At 37.7% G+C, this 25656-nt stretch overlaps 2 protein-coding genes across 3 annotated transcripts in view; one reads left to right on the forward strand and one right to left on the reverse strand.

Annotated features, from left to right (window-relative positions):
- The window catches only part of LOC140240721 (rap guanine nucleotide exchange factor 1-like), a 39823-nt gene extending 35554 nt beyond the window's left edge, over window positions 1–4269 (forward strand). The window contains exons 20-22 of the mRNA XM_072320485.1: window positions 442–539; window positions 1317–1451; window positions 1978–4269. Coding sequence (XP_072176586.1) covers window positions 442–539; window positions 1317–1451; window positions 1978–2089 — 345 coding nt within the window. The 3' untranslated portion in view covers window positions 2090–4269. The remainder of the gene's footprint in view (window positions 1–441; window positions 540–1316; window positions 1452–1977) is intronic.
- Window positions 4270–15778: 11509 nt separating this feature from the next.
- Window positions 15779–24832, reverse strand: LOC140240461 (STING ER exit protein-like). 2 transcript variants are annotated; one of them, XM_072320232.1, is made up of 7 exons: window positions 24689–24832; window positions 23068–23182; window positions 21913–21954; window positions 20814–20949; window positions 19896–19985; window positions 19300–19389; window positions 15779–17864 (listed from the first exon to the last, which is right to left on the reverse strand). In XM_072320232.1, exons 1-7 carry the CDS (start codon window positions 24807–24809, stop codon window positions 17799–17801), a joined length of 660 nt encoding a protein of 219 aa, XP_072176333.1. In that variant the 5' UTR covers window positions 24810–24832; the 3' UTR covers window positions 15779–17798. The 2 variants fall into 2 exon arrangements, with proteins under 2 accessions (XP_072176333.1, XP_072176332.1); XM_072320231.1 differs by having other exon boundaries at window positions 24683–24832.
- Window positions 24833–25656: the final 824 nt, after the last annotated feature.

Genomic DNA, 25656 nt, shown 5'->3' on the forward strand with positions numbered 1-25656 from the left:
CAATGAAGATGAAAAAAAAAAGGGATTTCAAACTCAATTTAAACTCTTACAAAACTCACACAATTTACCTTTAGTATTCCCAACAGAAATATGTTAGGAATTTTACATCATAGTGATTCAATTACTGTAAAAAAAAAAAAAAAAAAAAAAGTTATAATTTTAAGTAGGCTAGAGCCTAGATTATGCCACTGTTGCATTTTTCACTACCAACTTAGCAACCACTGGGTCGGCATCTACAAGTACATGTGCATAAACATTGTTTCTCCCATATTCGGCCAAATTGCATATATCTGAATGTGCTCTGGTCTCAACATGGCCAGAAACAGAGGTACTGCAATGTTGAAGACAGTTGTGTGTTGTTTATCATTTTAACATGTTTTTCCTTCTGATTCAATAACTTTCTAATTTTCCTCCACCTGTACCTCTGGTCATCTCTCTCAGGGCCTGAAGGAATATTGTACCCTCATAGACAGCTCCTCATCATTCCGATGCTACAGGGCAGCTCTGGCGGAGGCGGAGCCTCCTTGCATCCCTTACCTGTAAGTAGAGTGGATGTTTACCATATCACGTTTGCTACCTATAGTATCGCTTATTACCACCCCTAAAATTGCTGAATCAAAATGACTGAATTATCTGTGCAATTTTGTCCATGCATCTCCCGATTGGACTGTCTTGGTTGAGTGTTATGTGACATACAACTTGTAGAAACAAGCCCCAAATCTCTTCACAGTGGCTCCAGATGGAATGAAATCACTCCATCCACAGCCAAGTGTAGGATGTTATCCTTAACATTCCAAGAGTTTGTGTCAACTAGCAGGACTTCAACTTCTTTGAGTGGTACTCACAAAATTGATTGCTCTTGAGATGAGCTGATGTTGGCAGCATAGCTGTGTTTACATAGTCATGTAATCAGTTTTATAGAGGCAACTGAATGTTGACTGAAGTATTTGCCATGTCTTAGATGTCCAGGAAAGAGCTAGGCACATGGCAGTAGAAAGATTTCACAGAATTTCTTCTCAGATAATTCATTGACATGTAGCTTCACATCTGTGAAATGTTCTTTCCACAAACTGTGAATATCTGTTTAATGTTCTTTTGGAAAATTCCGTAGCTATCACATCTAACCTCAAAGCCTTTACCTGGGACTTCCTGCCATATAACTGTAGCTGATTAAATATTCATGCACAAGCACACAAGGAAATGAACATTCATATTGCTATGAAGGTAGCTGCAGCTTCTTGTGCTTAAGATACTTTCATACCATGGTCTCTCGCATGCTCTTATGATTTTCATGTTGCAAACTTGTTTCTCTGCAGGGGCCTGATACTCCAAGACATCACCTTTGTTCACATCGGCAACCCTGAGGAACTGCCGGACAACGGAGGCGTGAACTTTGTCAAGTGTTGGCAGTACTTCAGCATCCTGGACAGCATGCGCAGATTCAAACAACAGTGAGTTTGACTCTCTATTAAAAGCAGTCATTCTTTCTTGAATCTTCATGAAATGAAAAAAAGGGGAAAAAAATGAGGGAAATGGCATGAAGTGTACCCTGTATATCATCAGAATTTTTTAGAATCAAAACATAAGAATTGAGTTTGACCCCATCAATAAACCTCAGGTTGACTGAAATGACAACAGAAGTCTGGATTTTTATGGTAAAACTTCATTGTGACCTACGGTAGTGACATAATATGAGTGGATGTACAGCTACATTGTAGTAGAAAAGTTACTGTTTTAAGTTGTTAGAAGTGGCTGAGGAAAGGAAGTCTTATTTTCCTGTCAATGTCAAAATATGTAGGATCTGTCTCATCGTACAGAAGCGTTAATTGTCTGAGCACAATATGGACGGAATCTTTTTGAGTTTACATGTGCAAGAATTACCATTCAAAATCTCCATTGCTATTGTTGGTGAATCCACATCAAGTTTCTTGAAATTCAAAACGTGCTGTTGTTTGTTTTTCCATTGTCATTGTCCAGTCACTACGACACCCTGAAGAAGGACGAGAGAGTTCTGGCTGTCTTCAACGACTTCTCGGAGTACCTGGACGAGGAAGCCATGTGGCAGCTATCCAAGGTCATCAAACCCTGAGTGAGGGCGCTGTATCGTCTCCATGGGACGTCCATTTTGATTCAGACTCTATGAGGCTGGCTACACCAAACCCCCCTCCTCACCCCTTCTCCAAATCTCTCTCTGTTAGTTAAAGGTCATCACACGATATCCCTTCCTGAAAATTCTTGCAGAAAACAATGATGGGATGTGACGAGAGAAGGGAGAGGGTTTGGTTAAACATGCTAATTTACTCGGCGGATTTGTACTTATCAGTATTATCAGCATCCACTTATATTGTGGAGAGCAAGTCAGCAACTTTGTTGTTGTTGTTAACAGAGGAGCACCCCAGACATTATGTTGCAATACAATTTTGGCTCGAGACAGACTGAGACAAGCGCAAGGAATGCCTCGGGGAAGTGTGTGTCTCCAGAGGGGCAGCCATAGGAAAGACATCGTGGCTTCTGCATCCAGATCTCTATGGGTTACCACTCTGTTGCAAGCTCATGCAGTATCCAAGCATACAAACACTTGCACAATATCTTTCAGAGGGTACCACTGTCTAATCTACCGGCTATGGGAAAGGGAGTCGTCAGCCTGAATGTTTGCTTTCACAAGATGTTGGTGACAAGTGGCTGACAACGGTCTCAGTCTTTATGAAGCTGTGTACTTCCTACGGGAATACTGAGGGCTTTTTATCAATATAGGTTCTTCTTTCTTCGAATTTGACTGAATTTTATCGAAATATGACACAAGTTTGTAAATGTCAGTGATATTTTCCAATGGATACACTGTTTGTGTCATGTATTTTACCCCTATTTATTACACTTTCATTGATATCATTATTGTTGATTATGGTGTCGTCTTCAAACACAATTATTTAATCTCAGATTTATATCAATGATACACCACATGATATGTGAGAGGGTGTATTCTGTAAACTAAAACAAATCTTCATTTCTAATGTTATGGACAAGCACACAAGCTCACAACTTGCTGATATCCAATGAAGTCATTTCATTGAAATAACAAACTTGCTTGCATATGTTCAACTTGCTTTGCAAGCCATAATTCTGCAAATAGACCATATACCGCATCTTGTTAGGTTTTTGTTTCATTCAAGCATATCATATGATGATCAGCATGGCATAACTATCCGGGGAAAATGTATGCTTTGTAGTGGACACCTCTAAATGACTTGAATATGTTCATTATCGAGGAAACTCTTTTTTCAACTCTTCCTGATAAACCTGAATCTTTGAATATTTGATCTCACTTTGTAGACATCATTCAAATTTAGACTGGAATTGCATTCATTGTTCTCAGTGAGAATATTGCAGTAGTATCTGAATGACTGGTAGGTTTTCTGTTAGTGCTCGAGATATTGACCATAACATTGAGCAGATAGTTTCTTCCCTACCAAGCTCGGACCGCCATAGGAACAAGCGTTCCATCACGTCCACCAAGGCTAGATTAAAGTCATGATCAGTTGGAAACAACGCTTATCATGGCACACAATGCATTACTTTTACAGAGGCAAATTCCATGATTTTGTCAGTAAGATTCTTTCTTTTCCTTGTAGTGTCCACATTCATGACTTTGGGCGGATCTTACACATTTGTTGTTGTTGTGTTTTTTTTTTTTGTTTCTTTACAAATGGTCACATCTTGACTGCAGTCAGGCGATGGTACTTACGTTACAGAATTTACTGATTTGGTTATCAATTAAGCCAACACTTTTGTATCATAGCAGGAATGGAAAATAATGTAATACTCATGGTAACAGAGCTGCCAAATCTTTCTGAGAAAGCAACATCTTGTGTTTTGTGTCGACAAGCAAGTAATAAAAGCCTCCCTGGTTTTGGATTTTGGAATTATTTACACCTACTTAGATGAATGTTGTGTGCATTTCACCCTGATTGTTCTTTGAAGTCCTCCCTAATTTTAAGTGTAAATGTTGGTGGCTCCATCAGTCGGAAATTTGGGCTTTTACACCATCTAGATTCTCCTTGGTGAGAGAGTCACCTAGAGTTAACCATTTGCACTTTTGGTTACATCCAGTCTGGACATCAAGGAGGGGTAAAATTGTCTTGTCATTAGCTGCTTGTAATTCCTGATTGATAATATATGATTTATCATAATGCAACTCTGTATTGAACACACAAAGTGTGGTTATGTACTTACCCATTGGTCAAAATCTTGCTTTCAGAAACTGTAAAGAATACTGAGACAAAAGAAAAAGAGAAGCAAGCTTTTTTTTTTTTTTCTTTCTTTTTTACAAAGCTCTGCAGAGACTTTGCTGCCCTTTCTGCTAGTTTCAATGCACGTGTGTGCTGAAAATTTCAGTGAATGTACTATTTAGGGATCTCCATGCAAATCAATGTTTTAAACTCCTTATGACATTTCACTTTTATCTGAAGAGCTTCTGGTATTCTTCCTCTACAATAGATCGGTTGCAAGAGTGTATTACTGCTACTTGTATTTCTGTGAGTGCTCCAGAATCTGAAGGAGACCTCTTTAAATGGCTGTTACTTACGAAGCTGATGCCATGTGTGTGTGAAAGTGTGTGTGTTTGTGTCAAACAGATGTTGAAACACATGTAAAGTTGAAGGGGGCATGTTCATATAAAGCTTTTACATACCTTGCATGAAACCAAGAGGATGAATTTTCGGAAAGAAAGAAAACTGAGATGTTCCCTTTAGCCACCTTGCCACATTGCATGTAACAGTCCTGGCTGCTTTGCGCAGAGGGATCTAGGGGAGAGCGGTGGTGAGACTTTGAATGTCGACATACCGATGGTTTAATCTCGATGTGTCATGGAGAGTGATACTGATGAATGAGACCAGCAGCTCCAGTGTAGCCACTGCAGGGTAACATTGCGGAGGTGACTTCATTGTCCTGTTTAGATATTCGTGAGGATTCGGTTCTTGCCAAAAAAACAGGTTGTCGGTCATCACCTTTGCCCGTATCTTCGCGCAAGAATTACAACTCCGTTTTTGTTGGGAAGAATGACGACTGACTCGGTGTGTGTTTGTCTCCCCCAGTTTGTGAATTCCTTCCATGAAATCATTGACTTTGTCCTCCTCTTCCTCATTCTTCTTCATCATGAGCCTCTTCTCTGTCATATTTGTCTTCTTCATCATCACCTCCTTCATTGTTTCTTCCATCTCTCAATCTTCTCTCACCATCTCTCTTCTCTTCCTTCTACTTCTGTAGCATAATTTTAAAAAAATTGTATATTCATACATTAATTGTGGTCAAAGTTGTGGGACAGTGGTGTCACATACATGAATGCCATTTTTAATGATGTCAATTATTGATGATGCATTTGATCAGAAAAACTTGTACAGACTATCATAAAGAGAATGTGTGTCTGCATGTTCTTGTCAATAATATTTATTTTTTATATGCAAAACAAGTATTATGTAAGCATGGAAATGAAATATATATGTGGTAGAAATTATGTTTGTTTTGATTATTTTTTTTTAAAGATTACCTGGCCATAACTCCCATACCCTGTGAAAAGAGTCAGAAGAGGAACCATGGGAGTATTTCTATGCTCAAAATTTGGCTGACTTATTTGAATGTATCAATGTTTCTTGCAAAGGTTCATCTTTGATTTCTGTTTCCCCCAACAGTATGATTCCTCAAGAGCAATCTAGACCCAGAACTGTCCTTTTTCATTTAAGAGTGCAATTTAGACAAGACAGGGGGAAAAAAGTACTTAAGAATTGAATCATGCAACATTGTAAAGCTACATTTTGACTTCACAGAGTTGACATCATGGTTTGCATATGAATTTGAAGACATTGGTTTTATAAATATGTAAAACAATATGGTACTCCAGCATTGGTATTACTTTGCAGTTATATGATTGCCAGTCACTATATATTTCCCCGAGTTTCCTGATTTCTGAAAAAGGAAGAATTTTTACTTTTTTTAAAAATCATATTTTCAGCTCTCTGTCAATGAGATGCAACTGATAAGTGAGTAAATCAGAGATAAAGGACATTGCAGGGTTTTGGAACTTATGTAGTATTCCAACCAGTCTGATTAGCACATCAACCTGCACCCCTTTGGCTATGTTTATAATACATCTCATTTCCTAGGGTAGACGTATGTGTAGGTCTTTTACTCAGTGTCGTAAGATGGAAAACAATAGCACCCCTGCTCAGTCTTCTTTATTGATATATAGGTCAAAGATTTCTTGTGTAACACCAATGTCTTCTTCTTCTTTCTCTCCATCTCATGTTATGAGAGTTTTGATATTTTCTGAGCTTCATTTCCGTTGTGCTTTCAAAGCGTTTCCTTTCAAACGAATATCAATGACAATCGCATTGCAGGTGGTAAGGTGAAGTTTTTGTTTTTTTTTTTCTACAAGAGCAACAGTATACATAGGAACCTTTTTCCGTAGAAAGAATCTGTAGTGCTATTTTGTGTCCACTGAGTCTCATGGAATCTTAGAATAATGGCTGATTCAGTAATCTCTATCTGAATTGACCCTTCTTGTTTGAAATGACAGAAGTTTTACTGGTGATCTATATACATGTATCCTGTACATTGATCGCTTAATCTGTAGAAAGTGATAGGAATTGTATATTACAAGGCATATATTTATTACTTCACTAAATTTTGAAATGTTATGAATATTTATGTGACTCCTTTTATGTCATACAAATGACAGCAGCCAAGTAAACAGGATGAGATTTTCTTTTTTGGAAACAAAAAAAAAGTTTTCTTGTCTGCAAATTTTTTCTTTCACTGAAATGCATTGTGAAAAACCTTCGCTTTATCCAGTCTTATGGTAACAGGAAGAGTTTATGTCTGTTTTATGACTGGGCTTGGTCAATATATCAATTCAATAATCTCTGCGGAAGAGATACTCTACAAGGGTATATCTGCTGGATTGAACATATGCAAGCAACAGATCTGTGTATCTATAGAAGACTGTATATTATAAGCCATTGATGTTATTGTAAAAGCTGTATTGGTCAATATGCAGCGGTGCGCTGTGTTGCTCATTTGCTGGCGACTTTAACTTGAACAAATTAAAAGAAAAAAAAAAGATCTATCTGCTTTCAGTCTATCAAACTCCACAGACTCAAGCTTAGTATCCTTTCTCTGTGTTCTTTGTTCTCATATGCAGCAGTATGAAAATACACACACACACACACACGCACACAAAGACATGTAAATGAATGATATGCATACAACTGTATACACATTACACATGTCATACATAATTATATGTGTGTGTGTATATATATATAGTACAATATACAGTAGGATGTACTATATGAGCTCCTATATAGTTGAGCACTGTCAGCCATATTGCAGTACACACTCTACTTACAGTGTACGTATATATATATATATATATATATATATATATATATATATATATATATATATATATATATAAAACACTGTAAATACACATGAAGAGTTTCATCACAAAACAGATCAACTCTATTCTTGTCAATTTGGGATATTTGCTCACAAAGAAAATAATAAAATGTGGAATAATTTCAATAACTTCAAGAATATTCCTTATTATGCAACAACTGAGGTATCACTGGAAAGGTTTAATTTTGCTCTTTCTGATGATGGACTTATTTTAAAATGTTTTAGAAATTGTACATTTTCTGATCAAACCATTCACGCATGTTTCTTTGTCATGCACATTTATGCACAGCCTTTCAGTATGCACAGCCTTTCACACATACATACACACACCTACACTTTTGTAGCACGAGTGCCACGAGGTAGGGGGAGCACATCTCTCCTTGAGTTATATACTTCAGTGACAAGTATTGTGTGTGAATATGCGAGTGGTTATGTCCTTGTGCATTAAAACTGGCTGAAAGGTCTGACCATTTTACTGGTCCTGCATTAGAAAATCTCTAACAGGCTGGCTTTGATAGAATTGGGGAAAACATTTCAACATGAATAATTCTTCAATACCAACACTTCAAAAATTTGCAGCACTAATTTTATTCATCAAGTTTATACAACAATCACACTGCACTTGCGATCACGTAACAGTGCATACAAGTTATGGTTGTCTCGTCATTGTTCATGTTTACTAATAATGTCCTTATTTTGTCTAGAAGGGAACTCACAACTTCATGAAATTGGACACTGCACATATAATTCCACTTGCCTAAGCTTTACCTGCAAGGCTCCTTAATTTCTGACAAATTGTCATGACTTAAATATGCACAAGAGATATGCATTTGTAGTCTTTGTTACAACTGACTTTACACATCCACTCCCCTTCCATTTTTGTGGCAACAAAATTGAAATTACCCTTTGAGGGCAATGTAGCATGGCATATAGTAATCAAAACACAGATAAATCAAACGACAACAGTGTTGTTATTTCTAATTTCCCCATGTGTCTGTGTTCGGTGCACGTCCACGTATGTACTACTGTAGTCCAGATACTGGACGATTTTTATCATCCGCAGTCCCCACACACTCGGCACCCACCCAATGCGCCCAACCGCTGATTGCGACACTCCACCAATTGGTACTCCCGAAAAAAATCGTCCAGACTACCCTGCCAGAGCGAGCACGATAATGTAGTATGACATCATCTATTTGATATGCAGACGTAGCCATTCTTAATGAATATGCATTACGAGTGACGGCCACTCGTACGTAATCGTATTTTACGAGACACAGCTGATCGCATCAGGGAGGTCACCTCCCTGGGCCATCGTTTGCAATGTTCTCTGTGCAAAAGACACCCACCACGTGCAACGCGCGGGGGGAAGGTTTTCTCATCAGGGCCAGTATGTTATTCACTTACAAAGCAGTCAAATTTTCACAACCCTTCCATGTCTGTGCAACTTCGGTACCGGTATTGCCAGTGTGAAAACTTGCCGGCAAATTATTTGTGTGGATCTACTCAGTTCAATTCAATTCAATTCAAACTTTAATTCATTTTCGAAAAAAAAAGAAGAACATAAACATTTCACTTTCTTTGGTAACAGAGAATAAGGTTACATATACATGTAATCAAAACAGAGTAAATTCAGAAAACATAATTGTAGAACCTCGGGGTAACAAATAATGTTGTAATGAAAATTGACTGAAGTGATATAGACAATATAACATTTCACAAAATATCGAAAATGGAGGGACCCACTAAAAAGGCAATGCTTGTAGAATTTGGACCCCTCAGGTACAGAATGTCAATAAAAAACGAACTAATGCAAAAAAGAAAAAATGGGAATAAAGACAGATAGAAAAAAAAAGTCTGGAAGCCCAATAAGAAGACAGAGTAACACACAGACACACATGCACAACGAGACTGAGACGAAGACAGAACGAGACAAGTCTGTCAGAATAGGAAAACAATGCAACGGACAGAAAGGCAAAACAGATCCAGCGATCCTCGACAGAACTACTGTATATCGAAAAAATAATGGGATGCGTGGAAAGGATACGGAAATATGAAAAAATAGAGAGAAATAGAGTCGGAAGTAATACAAGTGGGATGGAATCTACGCTGTAAGTGTCTCAGGACAACAGGGACGAGAAATATGTGACAGTATATCATTGGTAATCCAAATTCTTCGAAAAGAAATTAAAATGAGCCAACAGGCTGGTTCAATTCTGTAGGAACATAACATTGCAATAAGAAAGACTTTAATCTCCTCTTAAATGAAAATATAGAGGGTGCAATTTTTATGTCATTATGCAGAAAATTCCAATAAGTTGGGCCAGTATAGGTAAGAGTGTGCTTAGCAAGAATTGTTCGTAAAAGAGGTCAGTGAAATTCATTGGAACGTCGAGTGGGATAGTCATGGAATGATTGATTTCTTTGAAACATAGAATCGAAAATGGAGGGGAGTGAGTTGTTGCTGTTAGTATACATATTGCCCCAAATTAGATAAATACCAATCTTTAATTTTTAGCAGCTTATTAGCGGCAAATAACATATTTGAGTGGGAGGGTATGAAAGGATAACTGATGACACGGAGAGCTTTCTTTTGAAGAAGGAACACTCTATCCAGTAGGTTCTGGTGAGTGTTGCCCCAAACTAAAACACCATAATTTAGATAAGGCAATATCAATGACGAATATAGCATAAGTAATGATTTTTGTAGAATATACAATTTCATTCTATTTATGACACTTATATTACTCGAAACAATGTAGCTCTGCAATTTTTCAAACCACCTGGTATATACATGCATTTGCTTTTGTCTTTTTACTGAGCTTCATCAGAGGAATTATTATTTTTTTTTAATGTTCACTGTACATCACAGTCAAGACAGACTGTTCCTACTCACGTTCCTATTCACAAGACCACCGACAGCTGTACCTTTCATAGATCTCTCTGTGACTTGGCCGGAGACTGAGACCAAGACCACAACAAATAAATGAATGAAAATAGATAAATGAATAAATAAATACATACATAAATAAATCAATAAATAAATAGATAAATAAATGAATGAATAAAAGGATGAATGAATGAATAAATAAATATATAAAATAAAATAATCTAATCCGCACTTGACTATGTAAAACCAAGGAGCTCAATTACACACGCTCCTTGGTAAAACTGTAAACAGAATGCGTACAGCTCTATACTTTTGGTAACGTACATATTTTTGTCATGTGTGTGATACATTGCCATGAAGATCGATGGATACCTTGAAATTAAACTTCAATGTAGTTCTTTCAACACCTATACATGTAATAAATATGTGGAGATGTATATGGTGAGAATTTTGAACGATGTACAATTGCCAGTTTTCGCACCTTCGGACATTCGTTCCCTTAGAACACGCCAAGATGATCTAAGAAACCAGATTATTTCATGTCTCAAAGCCTGGTAAATTTCCTTGCAGGAAATGTATGGATTGGTTGACTTTTGACAAGGAAAAATACGGTAAAAACGCTATTTTCATAATAATTTTTGTTTGTCAAACTAATAATGTGTCTTTTTTATGGTACGTGGCATCTAATAATCTGACCATGTTCTGGATCTAACATATCATGGGTATGTACCACAAAATTATAAGAACTTTATGAGTATAAAATTACAGAGAACAACTGAAATATCACAGCCCTATCAAACGGGGAACGTCCGTGATGCTTTTATCTCTATCGCTGCTGCAAATTATACTTTGTTGTCCCAACTGTATAATGTATACAAAAATTTGGTATTCCAGCTCATGAACATATCCTGCAAAAACTGTACGTCTGCTAGCTGGATGGGACGTAACATTTTTGTTTTAAATATTCAAAATTTTACTCAGTTTACGTCACGGACGTGCTTCCGCTATATTCACTAATAAAGATCGTAGCCCATTAAACGTTATTGACGATATTGTTCTGATTCCAAATCGACTAAGATCTAGCCGCACGATAATGTTTGTTTTGAGCTTCTGTCCATCCCTTGTCAAATGGGAACCGAAATTACATTTTTAGACGAGAGAGAGAAAAAAAAAGAACGTCCGTAATTATTGAAACGTTATCGAGTAGGACACCATCTTGCTTTGATGGCGAAGGTATACATGTTACTTTTGGCTTTAGCCTTTAGCCGAGGAGCTGCACGTCAAGTTTGGAGCGGATTGAGGCTTGTTCGCAGTTTTTGGACCATGCAATTAGATTAAAAAAAAAAAAAACCAAACAAGCAAATAATTAATATTTTCTCTGAAAATTCACCTCCTAATTCCCCTCTGAGCAATTCATATGTTGTAAGGATGTCAAATTTCTTATAATTTGCAATGACAATCTTTTTCAAATTTTTGATAGAGGTAGGAAGGCTATAATAGGTACTCTCTGCCGATTAGTTACCCGTCCTTCATGGAACATGACCCAAGTAGTAGAACGATGTCCGTGACGTATGCAATCCGACCGATAGGGATAACTTTTCCCGAGTGTCCTGTATTCTGTATTTTGAGTATGGTATAGCTGCCATCTCAAACAGAATGCATCCTTTTTTCTTTTTTATTTTTTTGGTCTCCATCACGAACGTTCGATGCATAACCATGATATTTAATACCTTGGTACATTCTCTCTCTCTCTCTCTCTCTCTCTCTCTCTCTCTCTTCACGACGATTTTTCTCTCAACGAATCTGCTGCGAGCAAACAGAAAAACAAAACAAAACAAAACAAATCCAAAAAGTGCTCCGCAGTAACAATATTGAAACAAAAGGGATGAATTAATGACGGAAGAAGTCCGTAATGAGCATGTGTTGAAGAAGAATCGGAAAAGTTTCTGAAGGACGTGGAAGCAGTTGAATGAAAATGAAAAGAAACAGAGAAGGGATCGAGCTCCAAAACACAGAGAAAAAGAATTGCCAGTGCACTCCCGTTATACCGAATGCCTCTGGGGAAGTTTTTTTTTTAAATATTTTTATTCCTCGAAATGTCGTCACAAGCGAACGAAACTAATGCAGTATAATACAATATTATTGTCTGATGAAAAAACGCAAATCCTCCGCTTTTCATGACATGTTTTTATTTTTATACCCATCCATGAAAACCAATGTTAATTTGTAATTCTCTCCCAGATGTTTTTTTTTTTTTTTCATTTTACATTTAAGAGACAGAGAGATCGTCAAATTGTTTGTGCTTTTGTGCTTATTTGAAAACAAATATAAAAGTAATGATTTAGATTAAGGTTGCGCTTTGATACGTTCGCTCTTCCAAAGATTCGTTACTCCGAAAGTCCGAAGGTTTATAATTCCGAAAATGGAAAAAAAAAGAATGTTCGTAGTTAATTCAGGAGGTTTCTTATTAAAAGTGTTCTTATTCCGAAAGTTTGTTAATCCGAAAATTAGATATTAATGTACACTCTTTTTTAAGATCCGTTCTCTCTCTCTAAAAAAAAAAATAAAAATAAAAAAAAATCGAGTGAAAATATTCACTCTAAAAAGAGTGAATACAAAAGAAGAGTGAATTTCGAGTGAAATTGGAGTAAATTTTGGAGTGACGTCAGGGATCACTCAAAGATTTTGGAGTGATCCCTGAGGTCACTCTCAAACGAGTGAAAATGAGGATTTTCACTCAAAATTCACTCCAATTTCATTCGAAACTCACTCTTTTTTGTATTCACTCTTTTAAGAGTAAATATTTTCACTCGATTTTTTTTCAGAGAGTTCTTCAAAAAGTGGAATGGGCCTGATATATAGGTGAAATCGATTATCATGAGGTTTTGAAAAATCTGGAGGATTTGGTTATTTAATTATTTGTTTCTCCACATTAAGATAAACGAACCTGATTTTTCATGTTCCAATTAATAAACCTTTCAATTGAACTTCGGAGATTCCTCATTTATCGAATAAAAAGCTTCATGATTATATGAACTCTATCAAATTTAAGATTGACAAACTGTATGAATAATGAGCCTCGGAAATGACCCGCTATACAAAATGTTTGTTAAAGAAACCATATTGTATAATATCGAAGTCACAACATCCATCCAAGTTATATGGACTTATTGTGTCTTGTTATGACGAAACTGACTAATATAATCACACAAACTCTCCTCGATATACAGTGTGTACCACAAGGAGCAAACGCAGAGGAATTTCTTCCTATAAAGTATTCGTTTGCCCTTACCCAGCTAAACTTCTTATTTCTATAACGGAGCATATTTCTTTTGTGTTTCTATGTCAATTCTTTGTCATATTTAGCTGTGGCCTTGTTCGTCATAAGCAAATTTTGCATTGTAGACTTTAGATAACAAATGTAGGAACCGAATCTTTACTTCGTGATAACGAAGTTTTGATAAATATATTCGTTCTCAAGGATGGACAACGTCACTGAGATTACACGTACGTTTGTACGTTCATTTACGAGAGATGGGAAAAAAAAAAATGTTTTCTCTGATTCCTCGGCATAACAAGATAAACAAACTTTTAAATTGAGAAATGGTAATATCTATTCATGATTTTGCAGAGGAGTTTGTTCTCGACATGAAATCGCTGTTTGTTGTGAATAGAATGCGTTTACAACTCAAGAGAGCTGAATTGTTCAATATATTTTTTGTTCCGAACGTCCGTGAGCTATACGCGAACCTCCGTAATGAAAAATATGTTATGTTTGTTAGATTATAGAGACTGCTTAGATCAGATATATCTTAAAAAGATATGTTATTATTTTGGAGTAAGGATTGAAGTATGGGATAGTGAAATAAGAGGTCAAAATATTGAGTTTCTGTAAAATGGGCGTATAGTGGAGAAAAATGTTCAGCGGAAGAGCAATATTTCAACAGAAATGCATGACGAATTTGGTTAAATCATCAGTTGTCTACAATTACGTACAGGTTAAGAGTACAAGCTTAATATTCTGCCAACACATACACATGTTTAATATATTTAAGATTTTGAGCTGAATCAGCATGTGCAGTACTATTCCTCACGGACGTTCGCTGCTCTGGACATGGCAAATTTCCGCGGTTGATAAAAACTTGTTCCTCTGGGAAAATCATAGCATGTAATTGGGTTCATATTATTAAAGCTTGAGTATACACTTTCAGGTAAGATAAATAATTGGGAGAATATCCTACTTTTTAAATTTTGGCTCAATTGTACATCTTACGGACATCTCTACATTCTGACCCATATACATTTATAAAGGAAAAACAACTTGTCGATTGTGCTCCTTCCTCTGTCGTTGTTAATGAGAAAAAATATTTTACTGTGAATGAGTGTTAGTCATGTGCAATAATGTATGTTCTTTGCCTAGTTAGGTATATAGGCCTGTAGTACGGTAAAAGAGAGAATAGGCACAATGGCCTCCAAATGTAGTGAAGTCCTTGCAAGCATTCTTCATTCGTTATACGATCAAAATGTTATTGTAATAGAGGAAAAAACAGAGTGGATAATGTTGTAAGCGGAATTTCGATATAATGTTGAAAACTGTGGTTCACTTTAACGGGAGTGAACGGTAAAACTAGTGGTTATAGTATAATTATTTGAGTGGATGCTTGGATGCTTTGAATTGAGAGAGAGTGTTCTGAATGATTGATGGCAGAATGGAACTATAATCAGACAGCATTTCTAGTAGACGAAATCAGAAGGTTAGACAAAAGCAAACCAAATTAACATATTTTGATTTATAAGAACAAGAAAAGACATAATCGAAGAAAGAGAGGAAGAGGGAGAGATGTCCACCAATTAGAAGCAGTAGACTATTCTAATGACAGACACAAGTATACAGCTAGACGCTCACATCTGACCATGTCGAGTATATCGTGCCGAGAAAAAAAAAAGGAATGACATCCCTTTGATTTCATCTGGCTGCTGAACCATCTCGAAATCATAACATTACACCTTAGTTCTCTTTTACATGATATAATTTTCGTTGGCACCTGAGATGAAAAAGAAGACTTTTAGGAGAATTTCACAAGAATATCTGTACCTATGATTCCCGTAACATCGGCAATTGTGTTATTAGCCACGAATTTGATGATCTTTCATGTCGTTCTTGGAGAAATTAGCAAGATTGCATCCAAGTTTTAGCCTCTACCTATCAAATAAAAGAAAAATCAGGTAAGGGACCAAGAGCATTTCAAAACGACCCTGCAATCTCGCTCTCATGACCTACGGGGCCGCGGGGTCACACTCGAAGTCACGCGTGCGAGGACAGATTCTGCACCTTTTGTTTTTTTCCGGGCTTGCCGACTGTGCGCGCTGACCGATAGAGCCCACACAGAAATAAATAGATTAGTCTGACTTCAATGTCATGTTATATTTGTTTCGTTTTTAATGTCGACAATGTCGTAAGCAATTTCATTCTAAACAAGAATATTTCATAATAATAATACATTTCTATGCATTTTACGGTATTTTTATTCGACAAAATTGAATTTCTGACAACCTAACTTATGTAGGAAAACCTTGTTACTGATCCTATTGTCTAGAATAACAGACTACGACTTCGTTTTGCATACAGCCTGATTGGCATGTCGATAAGCTAATCAGCGGAGGAGTTGGCAAATTAGGTGGAGCCTGGAGTTTACGAGTTCCCCCTGAAATGAGGGGAAAGTGGCAGGTTTGACTGGACTGTATTCAGGAGGGGTGAATTGTGTAATACAGTGTACATACAGACACCATCAACGTACGTCCGTACACACGCGGGCACACTACGAATACAGTCCAGGAAGTGGACTAGTACTACTGTAGCATACAGACTGATGTTCAGGCATTTCAGTTGCTGTGACCACAGAAATCGTAGGAATTATTTTTCACATAGCTACTGTATTTTTAAAAATCCTGCTTAATAGGGATACAGTGCCGCTGGAATCAGGACAGATGTCTCAACATTTCTTATGCTACGATATTTATGCATTCATTAACCCGTTGAGGACGGTTTGATTTTCTATCATCATGGAGATTTCTTGCACCTTGGCTTATCAAGACATTGACATACGATACAGTACAGCTCTAGTTCCTCAGACTCAAACTCTGAAACACTCCATTTCTAGGATCAAAGTGTCTGCACGGTTCATTAACTGCTCAGTACGCATGAAATGACAAACCACTAAAAACTTATCCCATTTTCTTTTTCCCCACAAACCCTACTAGTGGCCTTCATCATGATACCATGGGCAATAGCTAGAGAAAGAGTCTTACTGTACGATGATCATCAGAACATGCTTAGTTCTTAAATCTATAAACTGCACTCATTTCACAAACATTTAGGACTTACAGTTGTACTTCAGTTGACACAAAGTTGCTGTTTTATTTAACTCCATGCAAATGGAAACCTAAAAAACATGATTCTAAGAAGACATAATTTTTTAGTAAAACGACAAGTCAGGTGAAATCTAGTTGCATTACAATGTGACAAAATATCTGGCAGGACAAAGAAAACTTCTCAGTCAAAGGGCCGCTATGCGCTAAATTTCCACCATGTCAATACCTCAGCTTCATATCCTCTATAATTTATTAAAGCTCAAATATGTGGAACAATGTTAGGGTCTCATAGAGAAAGAATCTCATTGTAGCTTGACAGGACGGCTTACCTGGATTACTTCTCATAAAGCACTTCGTACACATGTCACATTTATGCTAGAAAAGGTGCAAGAAATCTCCACATTAATGATAATAGGAAATACAGACAATAGGTGAAAAGAAAGGCAGAGCGACAGCAACATTACCTGATATTCACAGAAAATCTTCATTCAGAATCTTAGGATAAGAATGTTTTTCTCAGCTATTTTAGGTAGCACCCATCTGACTACATATTGAACATTTGAGGACATGCATTGCACATCTACAATCTTTGTCAAGTTTATTCTCTAGAAGCATATATTTTTTTTGTGTGTGACATATTTTGCATCCTTTCAATGGGGAGGTTAGCATGTGGGGCTACTATGGTACGTTGGAGCCCAGCTATGATGATCTAAACAAGTCTGAGCGATCGATCACCAGAACAGGGCAAAACACCTTCAGCTTGTGACACAGAGTCTAAACAGATTATCAGGTACTACAGTACTGTGCAATCTGTTTCAGCTTTCCTGGGAGGATGAAATCCAAAAGCACTTTTCACCACAGAACACTGTCATCACAGGTTGGCATCACCTTCAACGTTTTCTCGTCATATCTCCATTCAGCTCTGCTCTAGCAAATCTATAGTGAGGATGGCGATTTAGTCAATCTCCTCCTAGGTTGCTTGTGCCATGGCTGGATGGTACAGTACATGTAGTTCCAAAAGTCAATGTCCACAAACATGGCACAGCGATATCCGCAGTAAATGGTGTTCATTGTGTCTCTCCTCTCATGGGTTCTTGTCGATGAGAGTTCCTTTGGCCCGTGCCCTCTTTGCCATCTCTTCCTGTAATATCTGCAACAAGAAAGAACACACACAAAAAGGGACATAGATATACACTAAGCTGGCATCTAATCTCCTTTGAATAAATTGACATGTAAATTATATGCTTACAATCATTTTACTGCAGCAAATAAATCTTATTCTTTGTTCAACACAGGTGATGTGTAAAGATAGATAATTCAATACGTGGCAATTATAGACCATCTTCATGTGACAAAAAACAAAAACTTTGAAAAGGAAGGTATCCTAAGCTTTAAAAAAAAACGCAAAGGAAAGCAAAAATCAAGGAATGATTATCCCTTCAAACAAACAGAAGTGTAGTGGTTGCGACGGGGGCAAGCAGGGCAAACGATATATAGCTCCACGTTACATCAATTTCTTTAAGTGATGTATCATTAACCCTAACTAGGCTGGGGGGGGGGGGCCTCCGAGGCCCCCCCCCTCGATGTTTCGCGCGATGTATCGCTATCGCAAGAAGCTATCGCCGCGACGTTTCATGACTTTTTTCTTTTGAGTCTCCCGCATCTTTTGACACCAAATTTGCGATGCCCGGGCGCGCGGTTCCGATGTTGCGCATAAATATGCACGTGCATGTCAGACCAAAAATTGCTCAAAAACGTGAATTTGTGTACAATTTCTATGCAAACTGTGTTTACAGGCAAATTTCATAAAAGCATGATTATTTTGGGGTTTTATTGATTAAAATCAATTAATAACATATTTTCTTGTTCGGAACTGTGTCGCGGACAAATTTCATCGAAAAAACAATGAAAAACATAAAGTCGAAAAAACAAAGAAATACATAAGAAATTCAAAAAACAATAAAATATTTACGAAATTTTTTCTGATTGCGCAATTTTTTTCTCTTACATTTGCTAAGGACACTAAAAAGAATAATTACATAAAAAATGTGCCTGTTTTGAGCTTTATTTAGTGATTTATGCCAAATTGTCTGATTTCATGCATCATTATGCATAAATTAGCATAATTTAGTGTAAATGATAATTTTTTACAAAATTAACTTCATGGTACTTTAGATTACATCATTGGCAATGTGTGTGCCAATTTTCGTCGCGATCGCGCGGTCGACGGCCAAGATCTGGAGGGGGGGGGGGGCCTGGGAGGCCGCCCCCCCCCCCCCCCCCCCCCCCCCCCCCTAAATAGCCCAGCCTAGTTAGGGTTAAAGAGCACCAGCTTGGCAAAAGATGCACAAATGTTGTCATTTTGAAGAGTTGGTAGAAATGTTTTTGGATAAAAATAGTTGTGATATTTATATTCATGGGTGGTGTATCAGTCACACAGATCAAAGTCCTTGTTCTGCAGTACCCTTTAGATACAATGCTTGCTTTCCTACACAGATAAAATGTAATGGCTATGAGGCTTGCTAAGATGGCTACAACCTTCACAAAGTTCCCGAGGCGGACTGAGCAAGGCTTATCCTCCTTACCTCTTCTGGTTTCCTCTTTGCCATGCCCTTCTTGAGGAATTCCTTCTCGATGACGCGAGCGTTGCTGGCGTAGGAGTCTGCGATCTCTCTCTGAGGGAGAGAACACAGTGACACAGTGACGTGAGAATGCTGGTCATTTGTATACACTAGACAGCAGCAAGAAGATCTTTATTACTAGGGTCCCGGGGAAACTAAGAATAGTGCATGGTTGTACAGTTTTTTGTCTCAAAATATACATAATTCAAATGGGCTGGCCACTGTTTTAATTAATTGCACTCGACTGTGATGTGGATCTAGATTAAGAACAACAACAATAAAGAAAAGTACACTAAAAATCATGCACAACTGCTAACAATTGTTGGCTTGCAGGCTTATAGGAAGGATAAGGGAGTTCTGACTACAGGGTGCTCCATGTTAGAAATCACTGTGTATGCTAAGGTCAATGAAATTGTTGGCAGGGCCCTCTGGTAGAGTACTGAAAACACTGAAGTGGTTACTGTGATAAAAAAAAGGCCATATTATTATCATCATTATCATTAACGACCGGTACACTCTCAAAGGGTGTTATGTTGAATGCGAGTAAAAGACAAACTTACCGCCTCAATCTCATCCTCTTCCTCGTCGATGGTGGAAACGGTTACCGTGGAATACTTGCCCATCGACTTGGTGTTCTTGCTGAGTATCACCTGAATGTCAAACATGAATTTTGTGTTGTTATAAGGGTGAAATTGATGACATTTTCACTTTTTTAAATCCTTATTTATCATTTGACAGATGATCACTGAAATGTGTACAGTACATACATATACAATGGTGTACACATGCTCATACATTGTATATTCAGAGTATGCGTCAGTAGGGCAATAGCAATGATTTTGTAAAGTTGGAGATTACTGGGAATGCATATTGGTGGTAAGCCAAAGGAAAGAATGCCACAAGAAGGGAATACATACTCTTCTATACTTTAGATCTAACAATTCATATGACATTACCTCTGAGCATTAAAAAAAATGGTACATGACACAAATATACATACACTGCACTCCAATATATTCACAGTACAATAAAGTTGATGAAGTAATACATCAAGATTTCCAGTACACCATCACAAATTGGTGTAGGGCTTGTACCGGTAACAAAGAATCCCATGAGGATTCATACTCTTTTTCATGAATTAAATTCCACGACTTTCCATGACCTTTCCATGACATGTACACATTCTCTTTTTTTTTTTTTTTTTTTTTTTTTTTTTTACAAGATAGACTAAAAATTTGATCTCACATCAAAGTGAAGCAAAGGATGTTATTTACACATCTCACAAAAGCAACAGATAAACTTCTATAATTTTTGAAATTCCATGACTTTCCAGGTTTTCCATGACCTGTAGGAATCCTGAAGAAAAAAATAGAAAGTGAGAGATACTCTTATTATTCTTTAAATCTGTATCAAATGATGTCATGGAGCGACAACTACATGTAAAAGCTTTTCTTCGTTTTTTTTTTTTGTGTCAATACCTTCTTGCTGGCAACATTCTGTATAACGAGCGGTTCCTTGAGAGGCCCCTTGTCAGGCTCAAACACTGCATTGTCCACAATGAATGTCACCGTTGTGTCTTTCTCCTTGTGCCGATAGAACAGGAACAGCCCACATCTTTTCACACAAACAAGAGAAGAATGCATTGAAAGCACAGGTCATACACACCAACAAACTAACAAATCATAGGACACTATCTGCAGGTATGATACTGGCGACGCTTGACTATATTTGCCTGCTGTCAGTGTCAGCGTTCCAATCTCTTGATTCAGAATGATGCTCAAAAACATGCTTTATATGACCAAAGACAATTATTACAAGTTTCCTGGGTAAACAAAATTGCATGCACTCTGGCCCGACTGATATAGCAGTTTAAGAAACTGGATATACCAAAAACACTAGTATGACAGTATATGAATGAATGCATACATACATGAATTCAATGAATAAATGCATGAATGATACTCCCAATTAAAAAAAAAAAAATCCTTTGGGCATGAGTTACTAAAATATGTAGAATCTAAAAGTACACATTGATGTTGTCACACTGATGTTGAAGTTTGTGGTGATAAACTCTGATTGAAATTTGTGGCTTACTCACTGCCAACCCATGGTTCAAGAATGAACTATCAAACTGTCTTGCACTGCATACCAATTATGATGCAGTTGCACTGTATTCTGCAAAAGCTATAAATTATGAGTAATGCATCATGTACCGGTACATGTGACTCATCAATTAACCTACAAACATCAAGAGAAGGTGCAGAGCTTTTAAATTCTCATTTCCCTTTCTTATAATTGTTAACTAATCTTTCACCGAAGAGCTCATGTTTATTATAATATAAGAGACTCATCAGTAAACTTATTGTACATTATTTCTATAATGAGATAAACAAGTACAAGTTTGTTTCTTAGATTATGTGAAACACATGGAAAATATTTCCACTTTAGGTTATCACTAATATCAGAATGCTCTGGTATATCAAAAATGTGCAGAGTTCCATTTTTTTTTTTTGGACAAACAAACATAATCAAACACAACCACAATGCTCATCAAATGAAAATTCAATACACACTCACTTTTTGCATTTCTGCCTGAACTGCTTTTCAATTCCTTCAGGTCTGTGAGAGAAAGACAGATGAACACCAAATATTCACTGTTAAAATCCTGCTGCTAATGGGCATGAATTTTATGTCCCTACAGTACAACACTGTGACACATTGATACACAATGCAATTGTGACTTCAGCAATGTAGACAGAAACAGTTGAAGTATGCTTGCATGGTTACACATACTGCATATTAGAGATTATACAACGTCCAAGTAGATCCTTGTAATTTGATTGGAGGATTGTTGGTGACATGATATTCAATAAGTACTCCATTCAACGTGCCGTGCAATTTTGGTTCTATTTTTGCATGCAATTTGGTTCGATTTTTTCGTTCTATTCCACGGTTCGAGAAATTGTACGGTACTGCATGCACTGTGTGTTGCATATTGAGGATCGCATGCAGCTAGCGCAGGTACGTGTGCGGTACATGCATGCGTGTGCGTATGTAGGCCTACATGTACGTAGTGCTAGTGTACGTGTATGAGCGCTAGCTGTGACCTGGATCTACAGTGTACACTGATTGCACAAGCCAGAAAGAGAATCGCAGTGGATCCACATGTAAGTATGGCTATATTTTTCATACATATATAGACTTCTAGGCCTACTTAGACCTACATTGCTGTACCCAACAATCCTCCAACCAAGTAACAAAGATCTACTTGGACGTTGTATAAAACAAATTGTGTATGGTCTTTACTCGTGCAATGGAACGAGATTTCGCACTCGGTGAAAGATGAGGCGCACTATTCAACTCGGCTTCGCCTCGTTGAATAGAGCGCCTCTATCTTTCACCTCATGCGAAATCTCGTACCATTGCACTCGTGACCATTATGCATTCACTATTTGTATATGTGCATTTGCACTACAAACCAGTACATGTGAATTTACAGATTATTTGCACAGTTTAGGCTAGAGAATCTACTGTAATTCTTTTACTGCTTTTCTATGAGGAGGTTCCCACAGTTTTGTTACTTTTTAATAACAAACTGTAATACTGACAGTAAAGCCCTTTTGAGCAATCAGAATTGCACACTATCGCTTCTTTATTCTTTGAAAGCTTGGCCACAGCTACAACGTACAATGTACGTGTGTGACTGAGTCACTTGCTCCTGTTTTCACAAACCTTTTCAGATACACAGTCTCTCCTTGCTGGCATGTCAGCTTGTGAACATGCTTGTTGGCATCAATGACACGTGCCTTGTCACGTCTCCTCAAAGGCAGCTTATCCAGGGCGCAATCTACCACAAGGAGAAACAGAGAGGGATGGAAAAAGGGGGAGAAAAGATTTACCCAATGATGATGACACTGGATTTAAACAATCAGGCACAGGCTTCATGTACCTGGTATAGATCTATGTCTAGCGTTCGTCATTCAGCACTAGATGGCGCTCTCGCGCATGTACATCGTTTTCTACGCACACAGTGTGCTCAGTTTCTGAGCCCATTCGCGACGATCGCTAGCTGTAGCAGTTATGACAGAGGTGCATTGATATTGATCATTCTTTTCAAAAGTAATACGGCCGTACTGCAAACAACATGTTCGAATCACAAACCTGAACTACTTTTGCCATCCTGTATGTGGGTTTGCGTCTGCTACATACCGCTAGTAGCCCGAGGAGGACGATCTGTTCGGCATGCTAAGTCGAAATTTTTGCACTTATTTGTAGTGACCTTGGGTGTATTTTTGTACTTAATCCACATTGCGCAAAATATGGCAGTATCGAAACTTCACTTTTTTCAAAATTGAAGTGTTTTCTGATTTTTTTAACGGAAAATTTATCGACCTCACTTAGGCTCAGTATGTTACAACGGTACACGAAATGGACCTTGCAATGCCTGTTTCAGTGAAATTGGCTGGCCTGATCGGAGCCCGTGAAGAGCTTTGCGGTTGCTGCCGCGGGAGTCGCTATTGGTGTTGTGTGATTTACTACTGCCTGCGGACGCTGCGTGTTGGCTCAGCTCTCTACTTACAATGATTGGCAAATCAAAGCCGCTAGGGCCGCTAGCGGCCGCTCGGGCGCTCACTACTATAATGGGAAAATTATAAACGTGAAAAGTTATTAAAATGCAAGATTTTTACAAGAAAACAAAAAAATCGGCTGATAATTGATATCATTTCATGGCTTGGTGTACATCCGATTTTTATATGAAAACCGCTACTAACGTTATGTCTTCAGTTTTTCTCAGCTTTTTTTTTTCTTTTTTTTTCACCCATTTCTTTAAATTCTTGTTCTTCTGGATCCAGAACTCGATCTCTAGGCCTAGATCTACAATGTAACTCTACATTGTAGCACTAGCATTGCCACTTCACTTCCACCCCTTTTATTTATCTTCTAATCAGATTTGTTTTATTCACTGTTTCTGAGTAGGCCCTAGCGCCTAGGGCCTAACTGTTACATGTATCTAACGCATAACGTAGTGACTGCCGAGCCCGAGCCATGTCACTCACCTCGCACATCCATATGTTACGATATCATTCCTCTCCACTAACTCCAGGATACCGAGTTCCTTAATGTAAGATTGAAGTAAAACTGAGGTACTAATACTCTCGAGTACTAGACTCTCTAGTGGTACTGACATAAGCTACGTCAAGATAGATGTCACTGCTTTCTACATTGTCCGGGTCGGATTTTGTCTCTACTAACATAACATAAACCTCAAGGAACGGGACTAGCCTGCATATCACGCAAAAGCGACTGGGTGACATCGACCGTGTAAAATACGTAGTTGGAATATTACTCTCACCGATAATCAACACCATTTGCCCACAAAGACAGAAGTATGTCATCAAGGGTTTGTCACGATCATATTCCTCTTTTTCCCTGTTGTCCGAGACAACAATACTCCGTGAAACAACTTTCGGCATTTTGACTCTAGCTCGGCCGTCTCTTCGTACACAAACGTACGCGCTACTAGATTTGCTGCCCTCTACGGTTGATGTCAGTGGCATGCAGCTTCCGCGAAATCGGCTGCTGCTGAAACACATGCATTAATACGTGTGATAGAAGTCTTAGGGGGTGTTGCAAGCCCAATATCTATTGCAAAGTGAGCAATACATTGTATATTTACTCGACTTTCTTGCAACAACCGTAAGACTAGTACATTACATTACTCATTCATTTTACTGATTTGACATCATCAGCAGGGTACCGTTTCATGAAAGTTGTCAGCGCTGACAAGTTGTCAGTCTCTGACAATCACCATGGTAACAGTCAGTGACCAGAGCATCTCAGCCAATCAAAACCAAGGATTTTGCTGAAATTGTCAGAGACTGACAACTTGTCAGCGCTGACTAAATTGATGAAACACCCCCCAGATCTATTGTACTATTTTGAACAAGTTCAACATCCATCTATCAAGACGGGCAGATACAAAGTGCATGCACAATGTTGCATCTTATATTAAGATTATGGGTATTATCCTCATGGTATGCCTACATAAACGTTTCTCATATAAGACAGAGTCATGCAAACACATGGATTAGGAAATACTTCTTACTTTCCTCCTCACTTATCAATGCTTCAACTCATCTCCTCTTCTTCAAAAACATTTATTAGCAAAAGACAGAACAAGAGCATTTGACCTTGACCTTTTGACCTTTGACATTGAGCATGTGCACCTAAAAGTTGATAGGCACAACTTCGCCCACTCATACATATACATGCCAAGTTTCATTAGGATACCTCAAATGTTTTTTTAGTTATGCTGTCCAC

Source organism: Diadema setosum, chromosome 17, assembly GCF_964275005.1.
Source record: "Diadema setosum chromosome 17, eeDiaSeto1, whole genome shotgun sequence".
NCBI lineage: Eukaryota > Metazoa > Echinodermata > Echinoidea > Diadematoida > Diadematidae > Diadema > Diadema setosum.